This window comes from Medicago sativa, chromosome 6 (genome assembly GCF_051527215.1).
Source record: "Medicago sativa cultivar Bolivia chromosome 6, Bolivia_mono, whole genome shotgun sequence".
Lineage (NCBI taxonomy): Eukaryota > Viridiplantae > Streptophyta > Magnoliopsida > Fabales > Fabaceae > Medicago > Medicago sativa.
In genome coordinates, this window is record NC_140754.1 from 9,005,381 (window position 1) to 9,032,646 (window position 27,266).

General features: G+C 33.6%; 2 protein-coding genes and 1 long non-coding RNA gene across 5 annotated transcripts; 2 read left to right on the plus strand and 1 right to left on the minus strand.

Annotated features, from left to right (window-relative positions):
- Positions 1-4,951: 4,951 nt before the first annotated feature.
- LOC146912588 (uncharacterized) lies at positions 4,952-7,935 on the minus strand. Its single transcript, XM_085717949.1, has 4 exons — positions 7,840-7,935; positions 6,297-7,401; positions 6,044-6,205; positions 4,952-5,504 (listed from the first exon to the last, which is right to left on the minus strand). Exons 2-4 carry the CDS (start codon positions 7,362-7,364, stop codon positions 5,199-5,201), a joined length of 1,536 nt encoding a protein of 511 aa, XP_085574075.1. The 5' UTR covers positions 7,365-7,401; positions 7,840-7,935; the 3' UTR covers positions 4,952-5,198.
- Positions 7,936-9,237: 1,302 nt separating this feature from the next.
- LOC146912589 (uncharacterized) lies at positions 9,238-11,807 on the plus strand. Of its 3 annotated transcripts, none has more exons than XR_015016767.1 (3): positions 9,238-9,625; positions 9,924-10,279; positions 11,605-11,807. It is a non-coding gene; the product is annotated as an uncharacterized LOC146912589 (long non-coding RNA). The 3 variants fall into 3 exon arrangements; XR_015016766.1 differs by having other exon boundaries at positions 9,239-9,625; positions 10,042-10,279; XR_015016764.1 differs by lacking the exon at positions 9,238-9,625 and having other exon boundaries at positions 9,632-10,279.
- A 4,410-nt stretch (positions 11,808-16,217) lies between these two features.
- LOC146912590 (7-deoxyloganetin glucosyltransferase-like) lies at positions 16,218-18,393 on the plus strand. Its single transcript, XM_085722153.1, has 2 exons — positions 16,218-16,763; positions 17,323-18,393. The coding sequence occupies exons 1-2, from the start codon at positions 16,241-16,243 to the stop codon at positions 18,249-18,251; spliced, it is 1,452 nt and encodes a 483-aa protein (XP_085578279.1). The 5' UTR covers positions 16,218-16,240; the 3' UTR covers positions 18,252-18,393.
- The last annotated feature ends 8,873 nt before the right edge of the window (positions 18,394-27,266 follow it).

Below are 27,266 nucleotides of genomic sequence, written 5' to 3' on the forward strand. Positions count from 1 at the left end.
CTCTTTACACCTCTAAAAATACTCTTTTCACATCACAGCCCAAATTCTAATATTTTTTTTTATTTTCTTTTGATATCTTATCTTATTTAGTAATGAAATAAGTCACTCAACATAATAATTCACAACATCATATACCTCACATCAATCTTGCAAATCACATAATTCATCTTTAAATCATATAATCATATATATATATATATATATATATATATATATATATATATACATATAAATATATATATTAAACTTCGTTAAATTAATTAAATAATTAAGACGGGCGTTGCATCAACCATGTAGTCCCATACCTACACGGCCTCCAGATCCCTCTCATTTCGATGTGATTCGGTTCCTCTTATTAACGTGGGGTCATCCTTACGGATAGTGCCCGTTCCAACTGGCAGGAGCCTGGGAACCTTTCGTATCCAACTGGCGGGATATCGAAAGCCACGTCGTGGGTGTTACAGTTGATTTATTAAAAAATAAGCTATGAACTTGGCCGTTATTTTTTAAGCCATGAGCATGCTGTTTTATTAAAAAATAATTAAATTAAATTAATAGGGTTAAAATTGGAAGAAAATATAAAAAACTACCAGCTATAAGCTCAAAAGCTACTTGAAATAGCTTCTCAAAAAACGCTATAAGCTAGTGGAAAAAGCTTTTTACCCAACACATCTTATTATATCAAAACAAACTTATAAGCTAGTCCGACAAGCTATAAGCTAGTTTATTCGTGTTACCAAACACAACCATGATGTGTTGAATTTGATGTGAAATTTTAATTGTTACAAGCCCTATAATGTAAATTAATTAAGATTGTATACCTAAATATAATTAAATAAAAATTAAAAGTTACCTTATTAAAATTCATTTTTTTTATAAAAAAAATTGACTCATTTATTTGACATTTAATGTTAAATTTGTATATTACATTTTGATTGGTTGATATCTTGAAGGGGTAAATACCCCCTAAACAAGAAAGGGTAATGTAGAAAAAACCCTAACAATAAGCTTATAATAAGTGCAAACAATATCTCACCTCACAATTAATATTTCAAATCAAATAGTAAAACACCCCCTAAAAAACATCAAATAGTAAAACATTGTATAAATTGGACAAATTTTATGAACGCAATATAACTTCTAAATCAATAGTAAAACACCCCCTAAAAAACATCAAATAGTAAAACATTGTATAAATTGGACAGATTTTATGAACTTCAAAATATAACTTCGAAATCGTAAAACACCCCCTAAAAAACATCCAATAGTAAAACATTGTATAAATTGGACAGATTTTATGAACGCAATATTGGACACAGATTTTATGAAGCTATAAATTGGACAGATTTTATGAACGCAATATTGGACACAGATTTTATGAAGCAATATTGGACATAGATTTTATGAACTATGAACGCAATATAACTTCAAAATCAATATTTTTTTTTGGGTGGCCGGGGTTTGAACCCTGAACCCTGCATATTACCATGCGTTATCCCTACCAACTGAGCTAAGCTCACGTGGACAACTTCTAAATCAATTTTAATAAATAACAACCATTTTTAAATATAAATCATAATTATGTCTATCTACTTACTATATATAAAATAATTATCCCTATGAATTTACCATTTTGTCCCTATGAGGGGCATTTTTGTAATTTTCTAATAGGTGGGATGTGGTTGTTGCCACCTCACCTTTTTTATGGGCGCATTTCCCATTTTGTCCTTCACAATTTTTTTTAATTATTTTATAATTTTTAATAACTTTTTACTATTTTTCATAGAGTAATATTTTATGCCCGTCTGTTTGTGTTATTGTTACACTGATGCATATAATTTTTTTTAGTGTTTCTTAGTTGTGAGCTACTTCGCTGGTTTTTCTTAACTATTTTCCAATTTTTATATTTTTAAAAACTTTTAACTATTTTCCAATTTTTCTCCCAAATTCAGTTGCTTCTACACTGCCGTTGTGGCAGATGAAGATACCGTTTGACCTGTTTTTTTTTCTTCTACTTCTCTACATTTTTAAGGAGAAGTTAGGTCAAACATAATATCAATTAAATACTTATTAAGAAGGGAACTTTTTCTTAATGCATAAATTTGAATGGAATGAGCTTTGGCCAAAAGTTGTTGAATGCTACTTTAAAAAACTACTTCTCGACAATTTATTTCACAAACACCACTTTTCAACTCACGCTGGGAACTTTTTCGTTTATTTTTTAATATTATATTTCAATATATTTTATTCTTCCATTTAAATTAATTTTTTGAACCGTTCCATTTAATTTTTTAAGGAGGTTCCATTTAATTTTATTATCTTTTTTTCAAAGGAATTTTATTATCTTTTTATCACGTGTATATTTAATTTCAATATTGTTTAATCATCACAACCTCACAAATATTATTATTCACGCTGTCATTTAATGATAACAAATATTTTTATTTCTTTCTTCAACCTCGCGAATATATATACACACACATTAACGTTTAGAGTAATATTTTATGTCCGTCTGTCTGTGTTTTTGTTATGCTGATGCATATAATTTTTTTTTTTGCGTTGCATAATGCGTATGATTATTTTTATAAAATTTTGATTTTAATTAAAATTGTAAAATTGCAGATGTCTTTTCTTCAAAAAAGGTATAGATGCCTAAAAAAATTATACTTATATATATATATATATATATATTAATATTGCACCTTTATATTGTAACAAACTATGTATATCCTTTTCTTATTCAAAAAAACTAAACATTGCTAAATAGAAAAGATATTATTTTCTATTTTGTCAGCATCAGATGATAGGATTTTGTATACGTTTGATAATGACCTGAAAGATGTCTTTCCTTATGCAGTGAGAATATAGTTGATGAAACACTATGGGAAAAATACTTCGTAGCTTTATCATTTACCATCTATTTACCTTGAGTTCTTTGCTTCCATTTTGTAGTCAATGACAACCCAAATATATGTAACAACTGGTCAGGTTCGAGGCTGCTCGTCAACCTACATCATCCGGTTGTTGAGAAGTTTAAAACTTAGTAAGTTTGCATTATGATTTCACAATATAGTGTTAGAGTAACTTATTATTTCACAATCCTATTTGATTGTTTTTTGACCATGTTTCTTGAATTGTTGTCGTGACCTTAACACTTCTCAAGCTCAGAGTCAAATATTAAGTCAGAACTTAAGTCAGAGTTCGAATTCTTCTCAATGCATTTCGTACATCGATTTTTCCAATCCATCTCAGGTTAGGCCGATTGCTGAATTTATAAACTTAGTCAATGTCTGCTTTTTTTATGCACAAACATGCTTTGAGTTTTTTTACGCACAAATTAAAAATACATATTGCATTATTCTTTATTTCATGTGCATAATTTGTGTTAGGATACATACTGCATCACTATTTGGAAAACAAGTAAATTCAATCCTAACCAGTTTGGATTGTATTATGAGAGTTGCACCAAATGTTCGAAGACATCAATGTCAAATGGTGCTAGCTATAGATGCACATGCGGGAGTGATGCTTAATTTCTATTTGTTTCAACAATGTTAATTGGTCAACGAGGTACATATAATGTACATGCATGCATTTATCTAGACTTTATAGGAATATAAATTAGAAGGCATGGTACATTTTCTTTAGCTTAAAATCAGTTACGCCACCTTTATTTTATAAATTATATGTTACTATATTCACATACAACTTATCTATGTTAATATGCATTAGACTAATATTGCACTTATTTCCCGAATGAGGTGTCAAGAACAGTTCTGAAAGGAAAGCGCAAAACAATCACTCTCATTGATGACTAGACACAGAGAAAGTATAAGTGTCGCCTCATTACCGCCGAGCAAGCTATGAAAAATACTTGGGTGGGCAGTAGTTCAATTTCTGTAGAGAACGTGTGATGGAAGTAGGTGGTAAGCTCATCTTTGATCTCAAAAAGTCACCGAAGAACTTGCACGTTCGAGTTGTTCCAAAGTAGATCTTTGCTGCTGGACTATTTGAACTTCTACTATTTTGACGTATCGCTTTGGACTGTAATTGTAAACTATCTTGACTTTGGGATGTCATTTGTTCTTTTCATTTTGTCTGATGTAAATATTGGAAAAAAAAAAATCCCTTTTTGGTTAGTCTATGACATTTGCAGTCTCTTTTATAAACCTAACTATTATGTAACGTTAATGTGCACATTGTTGGTTCCTTCATTGGTTCCAATTAGTATCATGTTAATTGTAATATTGTTTTCCTATTATGTCCCGATAGATTTATTCACCAAGGGGTCACGAAAAGCATTTTGTCCAATAAAAGCTTATGCTGGACGGAATAAAAGGCATTATTGGTGTGATTTATTTTTCAATAAAATCTGATTGTTATTTAATCATGATGAAGCGGTGGAAAATTAGTTTGGATGAAGTGGTCAATCATTTACAACACAAAATCTGACGGATGATAATTGCCAAATCTCTCGGGAAGCTTTCGGGAAGTTCCGGTTCGGGACATTCAGCATTATTCATGTATAAATGACATGTTATGTAAAAGAAACATTGATATGATTGCGATAAAAGAATATCTTTAAAAACTACATTTTTCGTAAAGTCTTCATCTTCTCCTTCTATTTTCCCTTCTTTAATGAGAACTTTTGTTGAATTTTGAGAAACTCCTCTTGATAGAGCTAAAACTGCAATTAAGCCAACAAAAAAAGGTGAAGTACTCGGAAGGAAATGGTAGAAATCGTCATAATCCACAACGGAATGATAAGATCAAGGTAGAATCACCACAAGTAAGAGGATCTTGATAAAAATCAAGTTTTGGTTCAAAGAAAAACCCTAGAGAGCAAATGTCATACAAATACAAATGAAAGGCATGTATAGTCTTTTTTTGAGCAAAAAGACATATATATAGTCGAAGACAAAAGGACACGAGGCCTAAGTTACCAAACATATGCACAAACACAAAGCAAACTTGATTCCTAAATAAATGTATGATTATTACATCCCAAAATTAAAAGTAAGTATTAATCTAATTCTATGATCAAGAGTCTTGTCATATGTCTTAAAGCCAAGAAAGTTAACAACTTGTTGCTCCAATTGTGTCTTTAACTTCGTAGCTTTCTGTCTAGTCAATGACCTTTCACTCTGGAACTTGAAGCTCATCGGCCTTAATTTAGGGTTCATCTTCCTCAATTCTTCTTATATGAGCACAAGTTTTTCTCGTCCTACTACTTCGTCACCTTGGAGCTTTTTACTCATCCTTTCACGCCCACTTTGAAACCAAACAGGATCAAACTTCAACTTCGATGAGCCACCTTCTCTCCAATAGGGACTCACAACTATTTGCTTGAGCTTATGGGCATGTTTTAGAACATTCATAACAAACGCAATTTCATACCAATTGCCAACACATCCTCCCAATTCAATAACTTTTACCTCGTCATGATAGAATGTTTCAACATTGTTAATATCTTTCTGATTTTTAGAGAACTCTGGAGCTGCAAACTGTCAAAATTAAAATCACAGCAGGAATGCTATTAAAAGCTGGCAAACACGTACCAATGGATGAAAATCAAAACATCTTAAAAAGTAGTCTAAACTAATAATAAAAGTTTGTATAATTACAAAAATAAAATACTTCAAAGAAAAAAGTCACACAACCTACTTAGAGGTATCAAATCAAAAGTTATAGTGGAAGAGGAATGACAACGACATTCTCTTTTCAACATTCTCTCTAACACTCAATCATTCACCGTGTGAAATCAATGTGGATCCGACTACTTTACGCGGGATTCATTCCAAAGTATGAAACCCATAATAGTTTTGTCTAATAAGAGAGTGAGTGTTATAGAGAGTATTCATAACATTCCTCATATTTTAAAAGATAACGGGTGTCCAAGTGTATGTTTATGTGGTTCTAATTGCATAACATACTAGGTCAAAAGTGTAAATTTATTCATAGAGCCATAGATAAAAATCAGAATGATAACCATGGAAAATAAAAATTAAAAAGTAAAACATGTGTATTAACCATTTTCACTCACCATGACGGACAGTTTCTGCAAAATAGGTGAAGCTTTAAGGATGTTTAAGATCCACAAAGGATCATACTCTACATCATCCAAGATGTAAGAGTCCAAGAAAATGACAAGGTTCAACTGTTTAAGATGTTTGAATGGTTGAGTAATTTGTAGAGAAGTTGTGACCTGAACAAAACAAGTAAAATTCAAAATACAATTCAAAAGATAAATAAATGTAATTAAAAAAAACACAATTTTCCAACACTTTATGACTAACCATTGAAAATGTGGTCACATGCATAATCTCAAGTTTCGGGAAAAAAGTTGCACATGGAGCAACAAATGAATCAAGCTCATGTTTCAAAAACAACGAAATGGAGAACTTAATGCTCTTCAACATAGGGGTATTAAAGTTCAAAGTATTCAAACCATCCTCGGATGAAGCGAGTTCAAGAGAATCTAGCTCCAATGAGCTAAGTTTAAGGCAATCCACCGAATTCAAATTTAATAATTCCCACTTGTTATGGTTGGATACATAATGGCACCCTCTAACCTTGAGATGACATAAGGATGAGTGTACTATTTTCGGCATTGATGATTTGAATTCACAGATAAGTAAGCAAAGCTCTTCAAGTCGTGGACAGTTAGATAAGAGACCTTCAATAAAAGTTTCATCCAGTTTTACTTCTTCAAGCAATAGAGTTCTCAAATTTTTGAATGGAGTAAAATCACAATTGGTGGGCTGGCAAACAAGACAATTTTCGAGACGTATATGATTTAGGGTTGAAGCATTAGACTTCAAAAATAACGAAAAGTCAAATTTATAACGATTGCATCGGGAAGTGAAACTGAGAGGTGTATAAGGCCTTCCTAGAAAGAGTAGATCGATTCTTCCAACTCCCCTTGCAATTGCAAAATTTATCCATTGATCAATAGTGCCACTTTGTTGATGATCTAAACAAAAGTTCACCTGAAAAGAATCGATCTTTGTGCCCTGAAAACTCTTGACAAATTGATCTACTCGTTTTACAAATTCATCCATACTTTTATCCAAATTGACGTGTCTTTCCATTCTAGGGATACCAAGGAAGATAAATCCAGGTTCTATAGCTGAATTTTTGAGAACATCAATGAGATACTTGGTTTGTAGTAGCTCCTCCTCGCTGCTACCAAGCACATTGAAGATATCAAAGTAGAGATCTCTTCTTAGAGCCCAAAGCTTGCTCCACCTTCTAGACAGGATACTGGTTTTCAACAAATCTTTCATGGATAACATTGTTAGAATATGGGACAAGATACAGTCAGGCAATTCACTAATGCGGTCATCCAAAATGCAGGCATCCATCTTATTGATGGTCCGAAAGAAAATAGTCCTAATGCACCTGAAATATATAGGTAAAGTTTAATTACTTTTGTAACTGCAAGCCTGCAATGAAAAGTGCAAAGTGAAGAAGAAATTTATAATCCTTTTGAAAATCGTTGATTTGGTTTGGAGACGGGTTATTATAAAACTGATTCCATTCAACAAATCACACTTTTGTTATATAATAATGAATAAAAAATTTATTAGATCAACGATGAATCAAAACTGATTTTATAAAATAGGTAAGATTTCCTTCAAAAAAATTAACTAGGTAAGATTTTATAGAAACAAAATCCTAAAAAAAAAAACAAAGATTTTATCAAAAAATAAAAATAGTTGACACTCCCACCAATCTAGAATGATTACACTGCAATTAGGGCTGTTATTCTGTGAATGCATGAGTTGGTTTGGTCTAAATAAAACATAAGAGAATTTTGAAAGATAAGAACTGACTCACGGAGGAAGAAGTAATGCAACAAATCGGATTCTCGAAACGAGGAGAAGGAAAACCGAAACCGAATGTAGCAGCGGCTCTGCTCTGATATTGATTAGTGTGTTTTGTTTGTGTTATTCATGGTAACCCAACATCTTCTATATTTATAAATAAAACATATAACATATATTCAAGTATAACAAATATTTAAGAGTAGCATTGTAGCACATATAACAAAAAAAAAAAATTCTCTCAAGTATAACAAATAATTTATATAACTATAAATATTAAAAAAAGTAATAAACTCAATCTTATATGTCTACAGTATATTTAGGTTTTTACTAATTCTTTATCCATTAAAAAAGATAATGGGTGAGAGTGAATTCAAAATTTATAGCGTAACAAACACGATACGGGTCAATTTTTTCCCTTTATCCTTTCAAAAGTGTAACATACTAAATCGAATATATCTTCTATACTATATATAAAGAGAATACATGAGTTTGAGCTGACTTTTTACTTGCCTATTTTACCCTCCATTATACTATTATATTTATTACTTTATCCTTCAATAATATTATTTTAAATTTTAATTAAGAAATATTAAATTTCATCAAAATAGGAATATCTTATCTATGCTATATATAAAATGGATAGTCTCCGTGAGCTTAACTAAGTTGGTAGAGATTTTTTTTTATTGCAATTATACCCTTAAATAAAATTTCCTACATTAATGTTATACTTGTAATTATAAATTATATGTAACTATATTCGCATACATCTTATCTATGTTAATATGCATTAGACTAATATTGTTGTTATTTCCCTGTTTGGCATTTCCCAAACGAGGTGTCAAGAACAATTCTGAAAGGAAAGCGCAAAACAATCTATCTCATTGATGACCAGACACAAAGAAAGTATAAGTGTCGCCTCATTACCGCCGAAAGAGCAAGCTATGAAAAATACTTGGGTGGGTAGTGGTTCCATTTTGGGATGTCATTTGTTGTTTTCATTTTGTCTGATGTAAATATTGGCAAAAATCCCTTTTTAGTCAGTCTTTGACTAACTATTATGTAACGTTAATCTGCACATTGTTGGTTCCTTCATTGGTTCCAATTAGTATCATGTTAATTATAATGTTGTTTTCATAATCTCTTGAACAAAATAGAACATGCTCTTTTTCTACAGCAAATCTTTATAATGCTTTAGTAAATGTTTTAGAAATGTATTTATATATATAACATCTAATTAACACTGCAATTTGTTTTGTACCTAGCTGTAATATCCCGCTTAACAACACTGTCATTTGTCATTTATCTGTGTCAGCTATTTTTCAAATTATCTATGAGATTTTATTGAACCAAGGGCAAAATGGACATTTACCATCCAAGAGATATTTTTAAAGAGGAAAATCCACACACTTCCATTCACTATTTCTCAAAAACATTTTCATCATTTCCTTCCCTTCTCTCCCAAGAACACCATCAGCCTCTTCTTCCCTCAACCCTCTTCATCACAAACTTTCATTTCTTCATGGAATCATCAAAGTTAAGCAACCAATAGGTTCCTTGTGGTGCTAATACAAGTGTTTAGCAAACAAAAATTCATCCTTCCCTCTCCTTAAAGCAAACCACCCCTCTCATCTTTTTTTCAATCTTTCATTTTTTCACTCCAATCCATTGGAAATCACTTGTAAGCAAGCTTTTAGAGATACCCATGATGGAGTAATCACTAGGAATGCAAAATTGTGTTGTGAGTGATTATGGTAGTGACAAGTTGATGCATAAGGAGCTTATGAATTACATTCAAGGTGAGTTTACTAGCAAGTTGAGTTTTTGGAGAATGGGCTAGTAGTAGAAACTTGGAATTGAAGGAAATTAATATAGAAAAGTGATTTAGCAACTTTTATGAATTCTTGATGTGTTTTGAATGGTGAATGTTTAGATAAGTAATTACACTTGAATTTAGGACCTTGAGACGAAATTCGTATGATCTTCACTGGCTTGTACTTACTGCTGTGTAATCCATAATCAAGTAATTATTGGATTTTTGGATTCTACATTTAATTCCCTACGATTTGGATATAAATTTCATGTGTTTTGGATTAGTGATGAACTCGGAAAGTGCGTTTGAAGTTGAGTAAATTCTGCTGGATTTTTGGTTACGGGTTTTGGGACAGAGCTCCACTAAAATGGTAATAACTTTCTCTCTGTAACTCCGAAACAGGTGGTTCTTGTTGCTATGGTTAGCTAACGAAATTGCCGTCGTTTTGGCACCGGTTTCACGAATTTTAGCTCAGTATTGAAGTCCGGAGACGATTTTGAAGTATGGTGACTGATGCAGGATTTGAGTTGAAGACATTGTTTTCATGTTAGTTTAAAGAATGCTTTTACGGCTTAGGGGAAAGGTTTGAGTGCAGAAGCTTGGAGTGGGGAAAGCTTGGATAGATCTCAGAACTTTCATGGTGAGTTCCTTTAGTTAGAAAACTTTCCTTTGGGTAGTTAAATAATGCCTTTAGAATAATAGAATATAATTTGGTACATTAGAACATAATTTAGTGACATTATGATTTAAAGTTCACACCCTTGCTAGTATACTCTAAAATAGTTTTTATGTTGATAAATATGATTATGGTAATGTAGGAGTTAGAGGAAAATTATTATGATAAGTTTTACGTTAGTATGAATAAATATGCAATTTCGGCTAACATTCTGGAAAGTGAGAATTGTTGGATTTTATTACTTTATTTCGACTCTTAGCTAATATAAATTATACTTTTAAGGTGATATGATGGTTTAGTCTGGCTAAGACTCTAATTCTCATTTTCATCGAATATGTATATGTAGCCGAAATTGTATTATGAATATCCTCTGATCATATACTACCATAGTGTATATTTATTAGTGTAAAAGAATGTTTAGAGTAAATTAGCCATTGGAACAAATCATTCATGAGTAGATTTCCAATCATTGGAAAGAAAAGAATTCTAAGTATGGAAGTTCAACTTAATTAGTCAAATTTAATTTATCAGGATATGGGGAAATTTTTATAACCTTTTAGGAATGGCATATGACAACGATATGCCTAGAACCTGAATAGGATAATATTAGAAATAATTTCAGAATAAAGACGAAATTACTACGTCTTTATTATTAGACTCAGGAAAATTATCATTATAAGAAAATCAGTTAAGATAAGTTATTCATCTCTAGCTCCCCATCAGTAGTGGAGTTGAGGATTAACTCAGTTATCAGAGAATCAGTTCAGTTTATAATATTAAATAATTTTTAAGTCATGGCTTTCGCTATTCCCGCCAGTTGGATACGAAAGGTTCCCGCCAGTTGGAACGGGCACTATCCGTAAGGATGACCCCATGACAATAAGAGGAGTCCGGTATCCCCGTCAGTTGGGTTCCCGCCAGTTGGAAATTATTACCGGTCAGAGTGGAATAAATTCCGGGGTTACTCCACCTGGGTTTATTCCGTAAAATCAACTCAGATAATATTGTTTGTTCAACGCTAACATTTCTAACATAATATGACATACATTATGATTATAATTATGGTTATGATTTTAGTATTGGGATCAGAATTATATTAGTATTTCAAACAGCGATCGTAGTTATTTCCCAATCGCTGAGTTATGCAGTTAAGAACAATATAAACCTGAAACGGGTTGAGCTTAGAGACAGATGGTGATCCTAGGTTCCCTGAGGTTGCCTACAGCCTAGGATAGGTGGAACTCACTGAGACATCTCGTCTCACCCCAATCCCTTTTATTTTATTTCAGATCATCAGGTTGTACGTGGCAAGGGAAGCAATGCAGGAGACTGGATGATTTATCTTCATATGCTCGTGTAGATTAGTTCAAATCATTCCTTATGATATCAGATATGTATTTAACAAATGTACGATCCTGCAATGATGTGCATATTTATTCAGTTGAAAAGTTTTATTATTGTAATTTTAATGTATCCAGTACTAAATTTAACACAAATTCTAAATATTCTAGATAAGTTTAGTATGGGTGTTACACTAGCACTTCCCAAATGAGATATCAAGGACATTTCTAAAAGGAACACAGAAAACAATCACACTCATCGACAAACAAGCTCAAAAAAGGTATAGGTGTCGCTTGATAACGGCAAAGAGAGCAAGTTACAAAAAATACTTAGGCGGCCAATGGTTCAACTTTTGCCGAGAACATATGTTAGATGTAGGTGATAAGCTAATTTTTGATCTAGAGAAGCCACCTAAAAATATGCACGTTCAACTCGTTCCCAAATAAAGATTTTTTTGATCTAGAGAAGCCACCTAAAATTATGCACGTTCAAGTCGTTAACAATTAAAGATTTGATGTTCATGATTCGCACTTTCAACAGATCACCTTAACTATAATCCTAGACTAGATTATCTTCACTCACCGATGCTACTTCTTTGCTTGATTTCATCTGATGTAAATATGGGTATCAATCCTTTTTTGGTAACTCTCTAACAACAACACTCTTTTTTATAATTTTGGATAATATGTAATCATAATTCACACATCATTGGTTCCAATTGTTTTCATCCTAAATATTATGTCAATTCCTAATCTCATCAACTAATTATATGCTCTCTTAATCAGCCCATATATATTTTATGAAGAATCACAATGTTCCGTCGTTTTAACATCTCTTCTTTCGAAGATTTTTTTTATCGAATACGTGCGAAGCACGGGTTTGTAACTAGTTTTATATATAAAATCAATTCCTAAACCATTTTTTTTGTTTCGAAGAAGGCAAACATTTTTTGTTTTGTAAACATCCAAGGAATAAAATTACGAGGATATATCATGTTCTCTTCTCACGTTCTCACGGATTGAGAAATGATATTTGTACCACTATTTTTTTGACAACTCTCTTTCATATTCACATTATGTTTTTATTCTCTCTCTTTTTCCCTCTTTATTGTTTTTGACCAATAAAAAAAGAGAAAAAGTTGTCTTAAATAGGGATGGCAATATGATCCATGTCCATCCAATCCATCTAATAAAAAATCCATCCATCAAACTAAAAATTTTGTTAATGGATTTGTTTGAATCCATCCATCAAATATTATGGATGGATCGAGTCCATCCACCTTATTTTAAAAATCCAATAGATCACCTCTTTAAAAAAGAAAAATCCAATAGATAACTTCAAATAATATTTATACTTTTTTATTTAAATAAATATATATTTGATAAAATAAAATAAAAATTTAATAAAAAAATGACAAAAAAAATATTTAAATATTATTAATTTAATATATTATTAAAATATTATAAAATATTATTTTATTTTAGGTGGTGGTCAACGTCGGAGCTCCACCGCAGACCACCGTAAGCCGTCAGTGGACCGCCGCTGGTCGCCGAAAAATTGGCCGAATCACCACCGTGCGCCGCCGCGGGGTCACCGGATGACCACCGTGGTCAACGCCGGCGACGGTCAGTTGACCACCACCACCACCACTTTCCACCATTTAATTAATAATATTTAATATTTTTGAATTATTAAATTATTGGGCTTATGTTTTTTTTTTTAAGCAAGGAGATAGGACAGGCTTCAGGAGACAACATCGACATCCCAACTAGGTTGGCACCCCGAGTTGCCGCCATCCTAAGCCGCCTACCTCAAAAAAATTTATTAAATAAAGGGGGAAAAATATATCCAAAAAGTGGGGGAACTAGGCCAAAACCCACCAGAACAAGAAGAAACAGAAAAAAATAGACAAAAAAGAACAAACAACCCAAAACAAAGATTCAAGGAAATCTATAATTGGGTAACCCACATATGTCTCTAAAAAAGTCTATCTTCACTGCGTCCGGAAGAGAATCAAGCCAAATCTCTCCAACTATATTGTGCCCCAAAGCTGCCAATTTATCAGCGCAACAATTTCCTTCGCGGAAAATATGAGAAGACATTACCTGAATCCCAAGGTTGCAAGCATTATGCCATCTGTTTCTTAACATAACCGGGACCAACGAAGAGTTAGAGAAAGTCAAAAGAGCACTAGTGGAATCACTTTCAAGCCATAGATGTCTCCAACCATTACGGGCAACATATTCAATAGCGGAGATAATACCATGAACTTCCGCGTAGACAACAGAATGCTGACCAACGGTACAATAGAAAGCACCACGGAAAGTACCCAAATGATCACGGAACAGCCCTCCACAGGCCGCAGCACCTCCTATCACAGAACCATCTGTATTTACCTTCAACCACGGTGAAGTCGGAGTCTTCCACACAACCTGGATGATTTCTTTCACTCTTCGACAGTTTGGAGAAACCGCCAATGAATCAAGAAGAGAGAAGTCAGAATGCAAACACTTACCTTTCGAAACATTCCCAAACATAGCAATAAAAGCATGGATATGAATTTTAGAAGCATGTAAGGTCGGCTTAACATTAGAAAACCGAACAGAATTTCTAACCCACCAAATTGTGTGAAGCGTATGCAATATTGCAGCAAGAAAAATGTCTGAAAGCTGAGAAGAACACCTGATCGGCCGACAAGATAGAAGAGAATCCACTGTATAAACATTGATAGCACAATTTAGAATACCACCTATCCAGTTCCAGAGTTGCGTTGCATACGGACACCGAAGAAAAAGATGATCGGAAGATTCGTCAGTAGCTAAACATAAGCTGCAAACTGACACGACAATGCAGCCACGGAGTCTAAGGTTTTCATCCGTTGGCATCTTCCCATGACGTATGTCAAACATTATTGGGCTCAAAAAAATGAAGTATTGGGCTTGATTGTATGAAATTTATTTGGATTGAATTTATTAAAATAAACACTTTAATAAAAAAATAGACCTCTTCAAACAAAATAATACACTTTGATTTATGGATCGGATGGATTATCCATCCAATAAAATCTAATAATGGATGGATTGGGTGAACATAATACTTAATGGATGGATTATATGTTTTTTTTAACCAAAAAAATAGTGGATTGTAATGGACTAATGGATCTTTTTTAGTCCATTCATTAAGATCCAAATCTATATCCATCCAATCCATCCATTTTGTCACCCCTAGTCTCAAATCAGGGGCGGAGCCGCACACAAGGTTGTGTGGGCTCCTGCCTGCACTAAATTTTCAATTTTTTCTTAATCCTATTGATAGTTTTAATCTAACAAAAAATGATGATAGGTGCTAATAGATTTAATCTAATGAAAAATGATGATAGATGACTTATCCTCGACACAACTAATGAGTATTATTTCTCTGTATGAAATGATTTAATCTCCTATATGAAGAGCTTAAGAAAGTTAATGTCATTTCCTTTATTTTATTTTATTTTTATTATATTTTAATTTTAATTAATATCAATATTAGCAAGGTGATAGCGCAGCTGGATCATACAAATTGCCAACTCAGCGTAAAATTGGGAAGGGGACTACGAAATCGTAAAGATGATAAATTTAGAGGCCAAAATTGCTATAAAAAATTTGGGAGGACGAAATTAACAAATCTGTGCTGTTAAAAGTGCAATTAAACCTAGTTACTTATATATAGAGATAGGGGTGTTTTTTTTTTACAAAGAGATAGATTCCCTAAAAAAAAATAGAGAGAGATGTGTGTTTTTTTGTCAAGTAGCCTAGTGACTAGAAATATAAGGTGAATAAGTTGGGTGTCTGGTGTTCGATTCCCGACCCCTATATATATTATACATTGTCCCTATCAACTGAACAAAACTCACGGGGACGAGAGATGTGTTTTTATTGAGATTGAAAATGAGAATATTATTCAATATTTTCAAAAAATGGCAAATCGTAAAGAACAATTGTGATGTATATTTCTAATTTAATACATAAAATGTAATATATATTTAATGCTACAAATTATATACGATGCCCCCACTGTTCAAATTTTCTGGCTCCGCAACTGTCTCAAATGATTTTTCAAATATCAATACTCTTTCGGATTATATAACCTGGAATGTTGTAAAGCATTCGAGGGTGTTTTTATTGTGATTTTATACTTTTTAGATAATATAATCTAAAATGCTTTAGGAGGTGTGAGAAGCTACTAGGATGAGATAAGAAGCTCACAAACATAAATGTAATTTTTTTTTTCCATGCATTCTATATATTTTTTTCATGGAAAGATTATAAGGCCACAATCTCAAATGGCTAAAATGTAATTCAATGGAAGTGATCCTCAACCACAAATCAGTAAGGAATGGAGGTAGACAATGTTATGTCATCAAACTATGCACGTTATTCACGCTTCACACGCTTCTTTTCTTGTCAGCTGTGTGTGGTCTACAATTAAATTAGTAAATAATTGGAAGATTCATAAAGATAATTTTATAGGTGTATACTGGCCTTATCTTTCTATTAAAGCAAAGACTTATACTAACTTTAACATTGGATAAGAAAAATATCAAAGATGAGTAACTTTGCAGAGAAAAAGCCACATGCAGTGTTAACTCCATTTCCAGTTCAAGGCCATATCAATGCATTGTTGAAACTAGGAAAATTACTTCACCTTAGAGGCTTTCACATAACCTTTGTCAACACCGAATATAATCACAAACGCTTGCTCAAATCAAGAGGTGAAAATGCCTTTGATGGTTTCACTGACTTTACCTTTGAGACTATTCCAGATGGTTTAACTCCAATTGATGGTGATGGCAATGTTAGTCAAGACCTACACGCTCTTTGTCTATCAATCATGAACGATTTTCACCAATTCTTCCGTGAATTTCTTGCTAAACTTAATGACTCTGCTACTGCTGGTCTTATCCCTCCAGTTACTTGCTTAGTTTCTGATTGCAACATGCCATTTACAGTAGATGCTGCTGAAGAACATGCACTCCCAATTATTCTCTTTTCCCCATGTAGTGCATGTTACTTCCTCTCAAATTTTCACATTTCTAAATTGTTTCAGAATGGTGTGCTACCACCTAAAGGTAATTATTATGTTCCTTTTTTCTTCCTAAGAGAGCTATGTTGTTTTTGAACATGTATGTGTGTTAGTAATCATGGAATCCCAAGGATAAAGATCATAGTGATCAGCAAGAAAGCAAACTTAAGAGTGCTCATGTGGGAGATACTCATAGAAACTTATTATAGAATGAATAGATTGATAAAAGATAACAATAGAGTACAATAGTAAGAGATATTTATAGGGTGAGTTAGTCTAACTAACTCTTAACTACCTAACCAACCAGCCAACCATAGTTTACCTATCAACTAACTATAGTTTATTCAATATACTCTAATAATGTGTGTATCAAGGTTTTTTAAAAAAAGGTTTGTGACCAATACGGGCCGAACACCAACGTTGTGATGTCTTGGTAATTGCATTAAATTTGAGGTTGCATCAACCGCATTTGGTTGCGATTATATGCAATGACGGTATGATGAAACTATTAACCACAATCATTATTGCAAATATCATTTTAAACCTTGATATATATTTTACATATATAACTTCAAGCTATTGACTTTTGCAATTGTGTTCTGCAGATGAGAGTTATCTAACAAATGGATATTTGGACACTAAAGTTGACGGGATTCCAGGTTTGAAAAACTTTAGTTTGAAGGATCTTCCTGATTTAATAAGGTTAAAAGATCCTAATGTGATAAAATATAAAAGTGAAGAGACAGATAAATGTCAAAGAGCCTCTGCCATTGTTATCAATACTTTTGAACTTGAGAGTGATGCTATCAATGCTCTTAGTTCAATATTCCCTTCTCTATACACAATTGGCCCATTTTCATCTTTTTTAAATCAAATTCCACAAAATCACTTGACATCTTTAGATTCTAATCTTTGGAAAGAAGATACTAAATGTCTTGAATGGCTTGAATCAAAAGAACCAAAATCCGTTGTTTATGTAAATTTTGGCAGCATTACAGTTATGTCTCAAGAGAAATTGTTAGAGTTTGCTTGGGGTTTGGCCAACAGCAAGAAACCTTTTTTGTGGATTATTAGGCCTGATCTTGTTATTGGTGGCTCAGAGGTGTTGTCATCTGATTTTTTGAAAGAAATTTCAGATAGAGGCCTAATAGCAAGTTGGTGTCCACAAGAGAAAGTTTTGAACCACCCTTCAATCGGTGGATTCTTGACTCATTGCGGATGGAACTCAACCACTGAAAGTGTATGCGCTGGAGTGCCAATGTTGTGTTGGCCATTTTTTGCTGACCAACCACTTAGCAGTAGAATTATTTGCGAAGAATGGGAGATTGGGATGAAAATTGATACCAATGTAAAGAGAGAGGAGGTAGAGAAACTTATCAATGAATTGATGGTGGGAGAGAAAGGAAAGAAGATGAGGCAAAAGGCCACGGAGTTGAAGAAGAAGGCAGAGGAGGACACAAGAGTCGGTGGTAGTTCATACATGAACTTGGACAAAGTGATTAAGGATGTCTTGCTTAAAAAAATATTAGATTAATGTGATCTTTTTTTTATTCGATTTATTTCTTTTGCAAGCAAGTACAAAAAATGCATAATTTAGAATTTCTAATTATATCTAAATTGTAATCAATGACAGACCTTGTATTTTTTACTAGGCATTGTTTCAAAAGGGTTTAACATCGTGCGAACCTTTTTTATTTTTGGTAATAACACCATGGCAAGCTTTATATAATTTTCCAAGGAATTTATTAAGCATCCTTTATTTTGTGTTATGAATGGATTTTTTAGCAAATTTTTATAAGTTCAATTGTTTTAAACATATGGGACAAATGTAAAACAAATTTAGTTTCTTAAGTTTTATCTTTTTGGTAAAATAAAAAGTTTGGGTGGGTTGAGTTTCTAGGTTGGTTATGGTTATAATAGAATTCATGGTTCAGAGAGAGTACTGACCAATGTATTTTAAGATAATTCATCAAACATATCATCACACTGAAATTGGAAGTTGAATTCATGCCCTTGTAAGTTATGTGTTAATTTTTTACCCATTAAATCAACCTTCATCGGTAGCTTCTTCATTTTATTATAAGCTTTCATGGAAACATTCTTGATTCTAGAATTTTAGAATTTTGTGGGGATAAAATTGTCCCCATATTATTTTTCTTGGATGGACCTAATGTCTCATACATGATGTATCAAGTGATCTATTGGGGTATAGTAACTAAAAATATTTTGGTGAGGAGAAATGAAACAAGAAATGAAGAAAAGCGGAAGAGTTGGCTACCTGTTCATGTGTGCTATGAGTTGCACATCACACAACTATGGTATAGTAATAAGGGAAATGCTAACACGTGTCCTTAGGGTACATGTTAGTATACCAAATATAGAAGTTAAAAAGTGAGAGCCAATTTATATCTCAAAATTATGAAAATTTATTTTTTCAATAAGTACTTACTATTTCTGCAATCCTAAACGTATGTCGTATGATGCTAGTAATAATTGCTGCTGCAATTTTTAATCTGAAAAGTTCAAGCCAAAACACTGTTACACCTCCTCCCCTCCCTTCACAATCCACAACAAAGCAAAAACCATAACCATGCACACATCGCAACTCTTCTACAAGGTCTCAGACAAAAGAATTGCATTTGGTTTATACGAACAAATGAGGTATTTTAACTTTCAAACAACACTCGAGCTATCAAGACTACGAAAGTTCCGGCTAATAATACTCATTTCTTTTGGCAGGTCTGATCATCATCAGATCATGCCAATACATCAACGCTAACATATTACTAAATCTAAATAGTAAAAAAAATTGACTTAGTAACATCTGAAAAAATGTTAGGTATAGTTTGTGTTACTAAATGGCTTTTGTAACACTCTGATGAAGTATTTTTGCATCAAACAAGATAAGTATTGTGTATCGTCTCCATAACGACTAGCGCGATATCAATGACAATTCAACATCAAATATCATTCTAAGTATTAAGAGTACTTGTTTGTTTCATTTAAAACTACGTGAACTAATTTGCAAATAATAAAATGGAGATTAATAAGGCTTGAAACTTGTTAGGATCAAAGTTCCTTAACCAAGTGTCACACATAACCAAATGATCAAATGCAGATTCTAGCCTCTCAAACAATATTATCACAATCATTTCTACAATATCCTTCGTGTCCAAAGTGATATCATTATTTCTAAGGTATCGTTTAAACATTCGTGTCCAAACATTTAAAAGATAACAAAGTCGATCGGATAATTTAATCGACCGTGTCCAACCGACTAAATGTCCAAAAGCATTAAGTTCTTGATTAACGGTGATTATCAAAGATTACCAAAAGTGTCAAGAATGATAACTTAAGATAGATTGTTACTCTAGATCTAGATTCAAGAGTTCGTGTCCAAATCATCTTGAATCTCTTTGAAAGCATTAAGAGCAAGAATAACAACAATATTGAATAAAAGTGCTAGAACCAAATATTTATAAATCAAAAGATTACATGTTAGCAAGATCAAGTACCTCTAATCCCAACAAAGGAGATTTAGCTACTCATCATCATGGAAGCCTTGCAAGAATGGATTGAAAGAGAAAGATTCATTACAACTTGTGATGTCTCAACAAAGGAAGAAGAATCCAACCTCTAATCACTCTCACTCTATATGCTCTAGCCCTATTTTCTCTCTAAAAATATCTAACAGTAAAAGCTATGAGAGAAACTAAGAAAAACTAATATCTAAGATAATATCCTCAAGGAATAGCAAGTGGGCTATTTATAGAATTTTGTCCTGCATGAACTCGCCACTGCGAGTAACATCACTCGCAATTGCGAGTTAAGTTTTCTGGACCAATAATCTGCTGCCATGTCACATCTGGGGGCTAGACCGCCCTAACTCGCAACTGCGAGTTAATGAGCTCGCCATTGCGAGTTGCTCGCATTTGCTGCTCGCAATTGCGAGTTGAGTGCGAGTAGCTACTGCCTCCTGGATCAGCTTCTGCCATTTTACACTTTTTCATGATTTTGCATCTTTGATAAGTGTCTTGGGGTAAATTCCTGCATAAAAGGGTAGAGTAAGATATATAAAGCGTAATAAGGCATTTAACGCTTATCTCTTGACTTTTCCTTCAATAACTTGCAAAGCAAGCAACAAAAAGTGCTTAAAATATACATGAATTTAACACTTCTTTGACACTTATCAAACTCTCCCCAACTTAACTCTTTGTTTGTCCTTAAATAAAAGATTGAAAATCAAACAAGTTAAAAGGACAAGACACAAGTACAAAAGGCTTTGAAACTTTTTTCAGATGAATAATTCAAAATGAATGCGCGAGCAAGTCTAAGTTTCCAACTAATTTAGAATTCTCCTACAAATATGAAATGAGTCCTATGTACAAAGTTTATGTCAAAAAGTTCAAATCAATAATACATTTACTTACGAACCACACCTAACACACTTCTTTGCAAGTAGATAAAAATTTGAAAACATATGAATGAGGGTTATGAACACACATCCGGCAATCAAGTTAACATTCCAATCAAGTTATATGTCCATCCAACTATCATTTCAAAAGGCACAAAAACATGGATCAAAAGGTCTTTGAGGGTTATAACTTGGCTTGGCTACAAAAGAAAGGACATTTGTGGGAAAATTGAATTCAAAAGGCCAAGCATAAGGGAACATTCCTTCTATCACATTCAAACGACAAAATTACAAGAATTCCCTTAATTCTACACAAACCCTTGGTGTTCACACATGAAACACTTTGATCTTGACAACTTATTCTATTTTTTTTGATTTTTCTTTCTTTTTCTCTTTTTCTTTTTCTTATCATGTACACATTGTTTTCTTTTCTTTTTCTTTTAATATTTACAACACCATGTTGTCTTGATCAAAATAAAATTACACCATTGTACTTGACAAAAGATTTACATCTACCTTCTCTCCCCAACTTGAATCAAAATATACCCTATTTGAATGTTCCCCTACTCTAAGGCAAAAGGGACAAATTAACAATGAAAGTTTAGGGTTCAACAATTAAAAACATCTCAGAGTCTTAAAGTGCATTAAAAATGAACTGGATTTTGAAAAATTTAAAGGCAACTACATCAAGCATTGTGCTTATGAATTGACAGTTCATAATTGATGACTCCGATTCATTTGGCTCAAGTGGGTTTAGCAAGTACGCGCTCTTCTCACAAGGTAGGCTATTTGTGGTCAAGTATGTTTCACTCAATACAAAAAAAATGTACCTTGATCATTTCCATGCCTTCACACAATTTAAAACAATTATTGGATTTAACATAACACAACCGAGTTAAACAATGAATGCCGGTCTCCTTGCATATAGTACAAACAATTGAGGTTTCCTCACTTTTAGGCTAGAACTAAGTGGTTCACAAACAAATACATTATTGCGAAGAACTAAATGAAATGAAATTTGTACAAAGGATTCGTTTCATATTCGAGCAAAAACCTAGAAAAACTGGAAACTTGTACCTTGGCTTTGAGCTTTACAACAATCATGTATCAATATCAATCATCTGAGATTTGAAAATTAAGCAAGAGTGATACAAAAGAAACTTCCACAACTTTCAAATTAAAACAAAATGAAGTACTTATTTAACCAAAAGTGCTAACACATTATTTTAACTAACATAATACAACATTAAACAATACTAATATAAATACGAACATCACAATACTAAATAAAAATGATTGTCACCATACACCAATATCCAAAATGATTAAACAAAGTACTAATTAAAAGAAAGTACGAGTCCATGTGCTAAACTGAAACAAACAACAAAAGCAAAATAATGTTCACAAAGTAACATAAGAGAAAGCAAATAAAAGATAAATGAGAAGGTAAGAATTGACTGAAAGCTTTGATAAAATAACACTCAATTAAGGACATGCTTTCAAGTCTTTTCTTCCTTCTCAACCCTGCATGTCATCATCTGATCCCTGTTGAGATGAAGTAGCACTATGGACTTGAATTGGATCATCCTGCTCCATGCCTTCTTCATTACCATCACCACCAACATCCTCAGCCGCGCCTTCAAAGAATTCACCCCCTTCAAATGGACCTGGCATGCCCTCAGGCCAATTAACATAACTCTGAAATGCGGGAGGGGTCATAAACTGATCCATGATCTCCTGAGGGTACCCGGACTGCTGCTGCATCAAATACTGTGACTGCTGGAAGTAGATGTTTGCACGGTTTGTGGCTGCCAGCATATTCCAGATATGCATATTGCTCTGATGTTGCCACTGAGCATAGCTTACAAAGTCAAAATCAGCAGTGGGTTGTGAGGGAGGTGCCCGAGAAGAGGAAGCTTGCTTGCCTTTACCCTTACCCTTGTCTCTCTCTCTTTGTCACTCCAAATCCAGCGGGTAATGAAAGCGTCAACAATGGGGTTTTTGATGAGTTCATGTACAGAAGAGGGCATCCGCATATTGGTGTCCTTGATAAGTCCCATGATTAATCCGGGAAAGGATAGGCGGGTTTTTGGTTCACCATGACCTTGAAGAGCAACCAACTTTAATTCCCAAGCAATGGTCCGAGCAATATCTACCTTAATCCCCTTGAGAATGTATAAAATGAGGGGACAAACATCTACAGTGGTGTCGGCAAAATGGTTGTTGGGTTTGACATTGTGTAGGATGAACCTAAGGACAAGTCTGGCCGGTTTTGTCATGAGCTTGTATTGGGCAATATGCTCTCTCCCCGCATCACTTAGGTCATAGCTTTCCCCCTCTAACATTATGAACTTTTTAATCTCATCATGGTGTTCATCAAGGAGAAAGGTTCCCTTGTTCTGTTTGTTATGAAAGTCATTTATCCCATCCTCAGCCTCAACATCCAGATCGAAAAGGTTTCCTCAGAATTTGTTGATAGCATCTCGATCGAACCGGATTGTCCGACCTCTCAAAAAAGTTTCAAAGGCGAAAGGGTCGGTTTGTGGGTTATCTGGAAGGGCGTTAGCATAGAATTCACGCACCAACTCAGCATTGATGTTGGTTATAGGGTTAAGGAGTCGGGTCCACCCTTGTGCAAGGAAAAGTTCAAGAATGTGCTTATATGGTCCTTGGGGGCTAATTTGAAATACCCTCTCAGCCCATGTGGACTGTTTGAGCAACACATTATACCTGTTCTGATGGTACCTAGACCTAAACCTTTCCCGGTCAAAGGATTAGTTACTTGGTGGGGGTTGGGGTGCAGATGATTCGCCTTGCTTTCGTTTACCGATGTTAACTCTCTTTGGTGCCATACCTGCAAAACAACCAGGAGATACCATACAAGACAAAATATACAATTAAATACCAGTATGGAACAATAAAAATCAATTGCTGGTTTAAACAGTTTGATTCACAGAAAAATGCAGCAGGTTCTGCTACAACTCGCAATGGCGAGCAGTTTCACTCGCAATTGCGAGTTATCATGAACACTCGCAGTTGTGAGTAAATTCACTCGCAATTGCGAGTTACCCAGAAATTTGCAAAACGCAACCCTCTCTCAAAAATTTTCAACGCCATGGTGTCCTAACCCTAAACAAAGCATTTTTGCCCCTTGTATTGACAGAGAGATTAGCTAAATCATGTATTAAGTTTGAAATTCGAATTTGGTCCACATAAACCCTAATTTTATGAAATTTTTTTACAAAAGGGTTAATCAAAAACTGTGGATGCAAAAGGAAAGGAGTACGAATCTGTGCATGATTTTGTCTCATCTCAGTCATTTGAGCATTATTTCTACAGATTTAGAATCAACAGAAAAATCTTCTACCCTAGAGTTTGGATAAACATTATGCAATTAACGGATAGCAGAGAAAGAATCACAAACCTGATGATGTTAAACAGAAATAAAATGCAAGTGCAGAAAAAATTTTTGCAATGGACTTGACTTGACTTGGTTTGTATTCTTTGAAGCTTTGAAAATTGTAGGGTTAGTGGTAATGTTTGAGAGAAGAAAATGGAGAACTTTTGTAGAGAGAGAAAATCACAACGAAAATGATAAGGAATAGGTGGTAATGGGGTGAGTTAATGGGAGTTAGTGGCTTTGATTTTCGTAATTGTCAGAACTGCATTAACTCGCAATGGCAAACAGATTTACTCGCAATTGCGAGTGAATTGGTGGTCAAAACAGTCAATGTCCATTTTACTCGCAGTTGCGAATTGTTTTACTCGCAATTGCGAGTTATGGCAATTCAGAATTCTGCTCTCTGTTTGGCTTCTGTTTTGGATGTTTCGATGTTTAGCACATGACTCTAATACCTAATTATGCCTTAAAAACATTAAATAGACTTACAAAGTTGGGTTGCCTCCCAACTAGCACTTGTTTAACGTCGTTAGCTCGACGCCATTTTCCTTAGGGTGGCCAAAATGACACATTCAACACATCATCTTTTTAAATCCTATGCTTTGGGAGGAATTCCATGAACTTTAGATACAACTTACGTGGAGTCCATTTCCTCCTTACTTTTGTTTTGTTGAACAAGGCGCAAATTTCATCAATGACACGATCAATTTCTACCTTGTTCACTTTCTTCCCTCTTGCTTCCATTAATGCTTCCTTGCCAAGTAACCGTTCCTGTTTCTCTATAACCATCATCACCTCTCCATTATCAACATTTTTGGCCTCTTCAATATATGAGCCACACCCTTCTAACATTGTATCTTCCTCAGTTTCCACAATATTTTCTTCAACAATCTCTCCAACTTTCTCATCCATATTTAAATTATTTTGTTGATCTCCGTGAGTGGATTGAATGTTGGCTTGGTTCTCCATGATTTGTGCTTGAATCATCTCCATCTGAGATGATAAATTCTTCAATCTTTGGTTGGTCTCTTGCATGTTTATCATGGATTGTTGCATGAAGATATTCAAAGTATTTTCCATATTGGTTATCCGTTCATCTTTAGAAGGATATTGTTGATACTATTGATATGGTTCATACTCATATTCAGTGTAGAAGTTGAAACAACCATGATCAGCCATGACTTCTTTTATGTGGAGAATCTGAAACGATTATTACTAACAAGAAAAGATTTCTCTATATACCAAAGAGGGGTTAGTACAAACAACTGTAAAGTAAAGAAAAATATTTACGGATTATATACAAATGCTTAAAATGATAAATCAATCATACTATCTATGATACCTAAACACCAATCCCCGGCAACGGCGCCATTTTGATGAAGTATTTTTGCATCAAACAAGATAAGTATTGTGTATCGTCTCCACAGGGACTAGCGCGATATCAATGACAATTCAACATCAAATATCATTCTAAGTATTAAGAGTACTTGTTTGTTTCATTTAAAACTAAGTGAACTAATTTGCAAATAATAAAATGGAGATTAATAAGGCTTGAAACTTGTTAGGATCAAAGTTCCTTAACCAAGTGTCACACATAACCAAATGATCAAATGCGGATTCTAGCTTCTCAAACAATATTATCACAATCATTTCTACAATATCCTTCGTGTACAAAGTGATATCATTATTTCTAAGGTATCGTTTAAACATTCGTGTCCAAACATTTAAAAGATAACAAAGTCGATCGGATAACTTAATCGACCGTGTCCAACCGACTAAATGTCCAAAAGCATTAAGTTCTTGATTAACGGTGATTATCAAAAATTACCAAAAGTGTCAAGAATGATAACTTAAGATAGATTGTTACTCTAGATCTAGATTCAAGAGTTCGTGTCCAAATCATCTTGAATCTCTTTGAAAGCATTAAGAGCAAGAATAACAACAATATTGAATAAAAGTGCTAGAACCAAATATTTATAAATCAAAAGATTACATGTTAGCAAGATCAAGTACCTCTAATCCCAACAAAGGAGATTTAGCTACTCATCATCATGGAAGCCTTGCAAGAATGGATTGAAAGAGAAAGATTCATTACAACTTGTGATGTCTCAACAAAGGTGATAGATATCTGGTAAGTGTACCAAAAACTATCGGAGTAGTAAAAATATCGATCCACAAGGACTGTGTTAATTTCAATTGTAGCAAGCGCGTTATACGTTAGGATGTGTAAAGTTTGTATTTGGTTGCCCTAGGCAGTAAGGTTTGGTTTTAATCAGATTTGATTAAAGTAGAAAGAGTTTGAAAGAAAATTATATTGAGATGAATGGTTAAGCTGGTAAATCCACTATTGCTTTATATGAAAAAGTCTTCCTCTCTCTACTCTCAATTACTACTCAGTTTTTACGATAAATTAACTAAGTGACTTTGATCAATCTCTCGCATCAAAGCCCTTTCCTAAGTTATAACCCTATTAATCTCTTAACGTGATTGAATAACCGCGGAAGCAATTTTGGAACGTTAATTCATGTATCATAACCCTCAATTTCCTATCTCTAGGCTCCTAGTGTTGAGTTAAACAAAATTACTATTTCAGGATTAAAAGCTAGGGCTAGTAGTCATTCAATTCCTAAGATCAATTCATGTGATTGCAAGAAGCTAGGGCTAGTAGTCATACAAAACAATAATCATGAAAAGCAGTAAACACAAGTAATTCTGAATAAAAACTGAATAGCATT

Bases quoted from the DNA above. Each gene is read 5' to 3' on its own strand.
- LOC146912588 (XM_085717949.1), bottom strand. From the start codon at position 7,364: ATGGATGCCTGCATTTTGGATGACCGCATTAGTGAATTGCCTGACTGT. The intron at 6,206-6,296 runs GTTAGTCATAAA...TGTTTTGTTCAG, and splicing joins ATGTGACCACATTTTCAATG to GTCACAACTTCTCTACAAAT. The intron at 5,505-6,043 runs GTGAGTGAAAAT...TAATTTTGACAG, and splicing joins TGCAGAAACTGTCCGTCATG to TTTGCAGCTCCAGAGTTCTC.
- LOC146912590 (XM_085722153.1), top strand. From the start codon at position 16,241: ATGAGTAACTTTGCAGAGAAAAAGCCACATGCAGTGTTAACTCCATTT. The intron at 16,764-17,322 runs GTAATTATTATG...TGTGTTCTGCAG, and splicing joins TGGTGTGCTACCACCTAAAG to ATGAGAGTTATCTAACAAAT.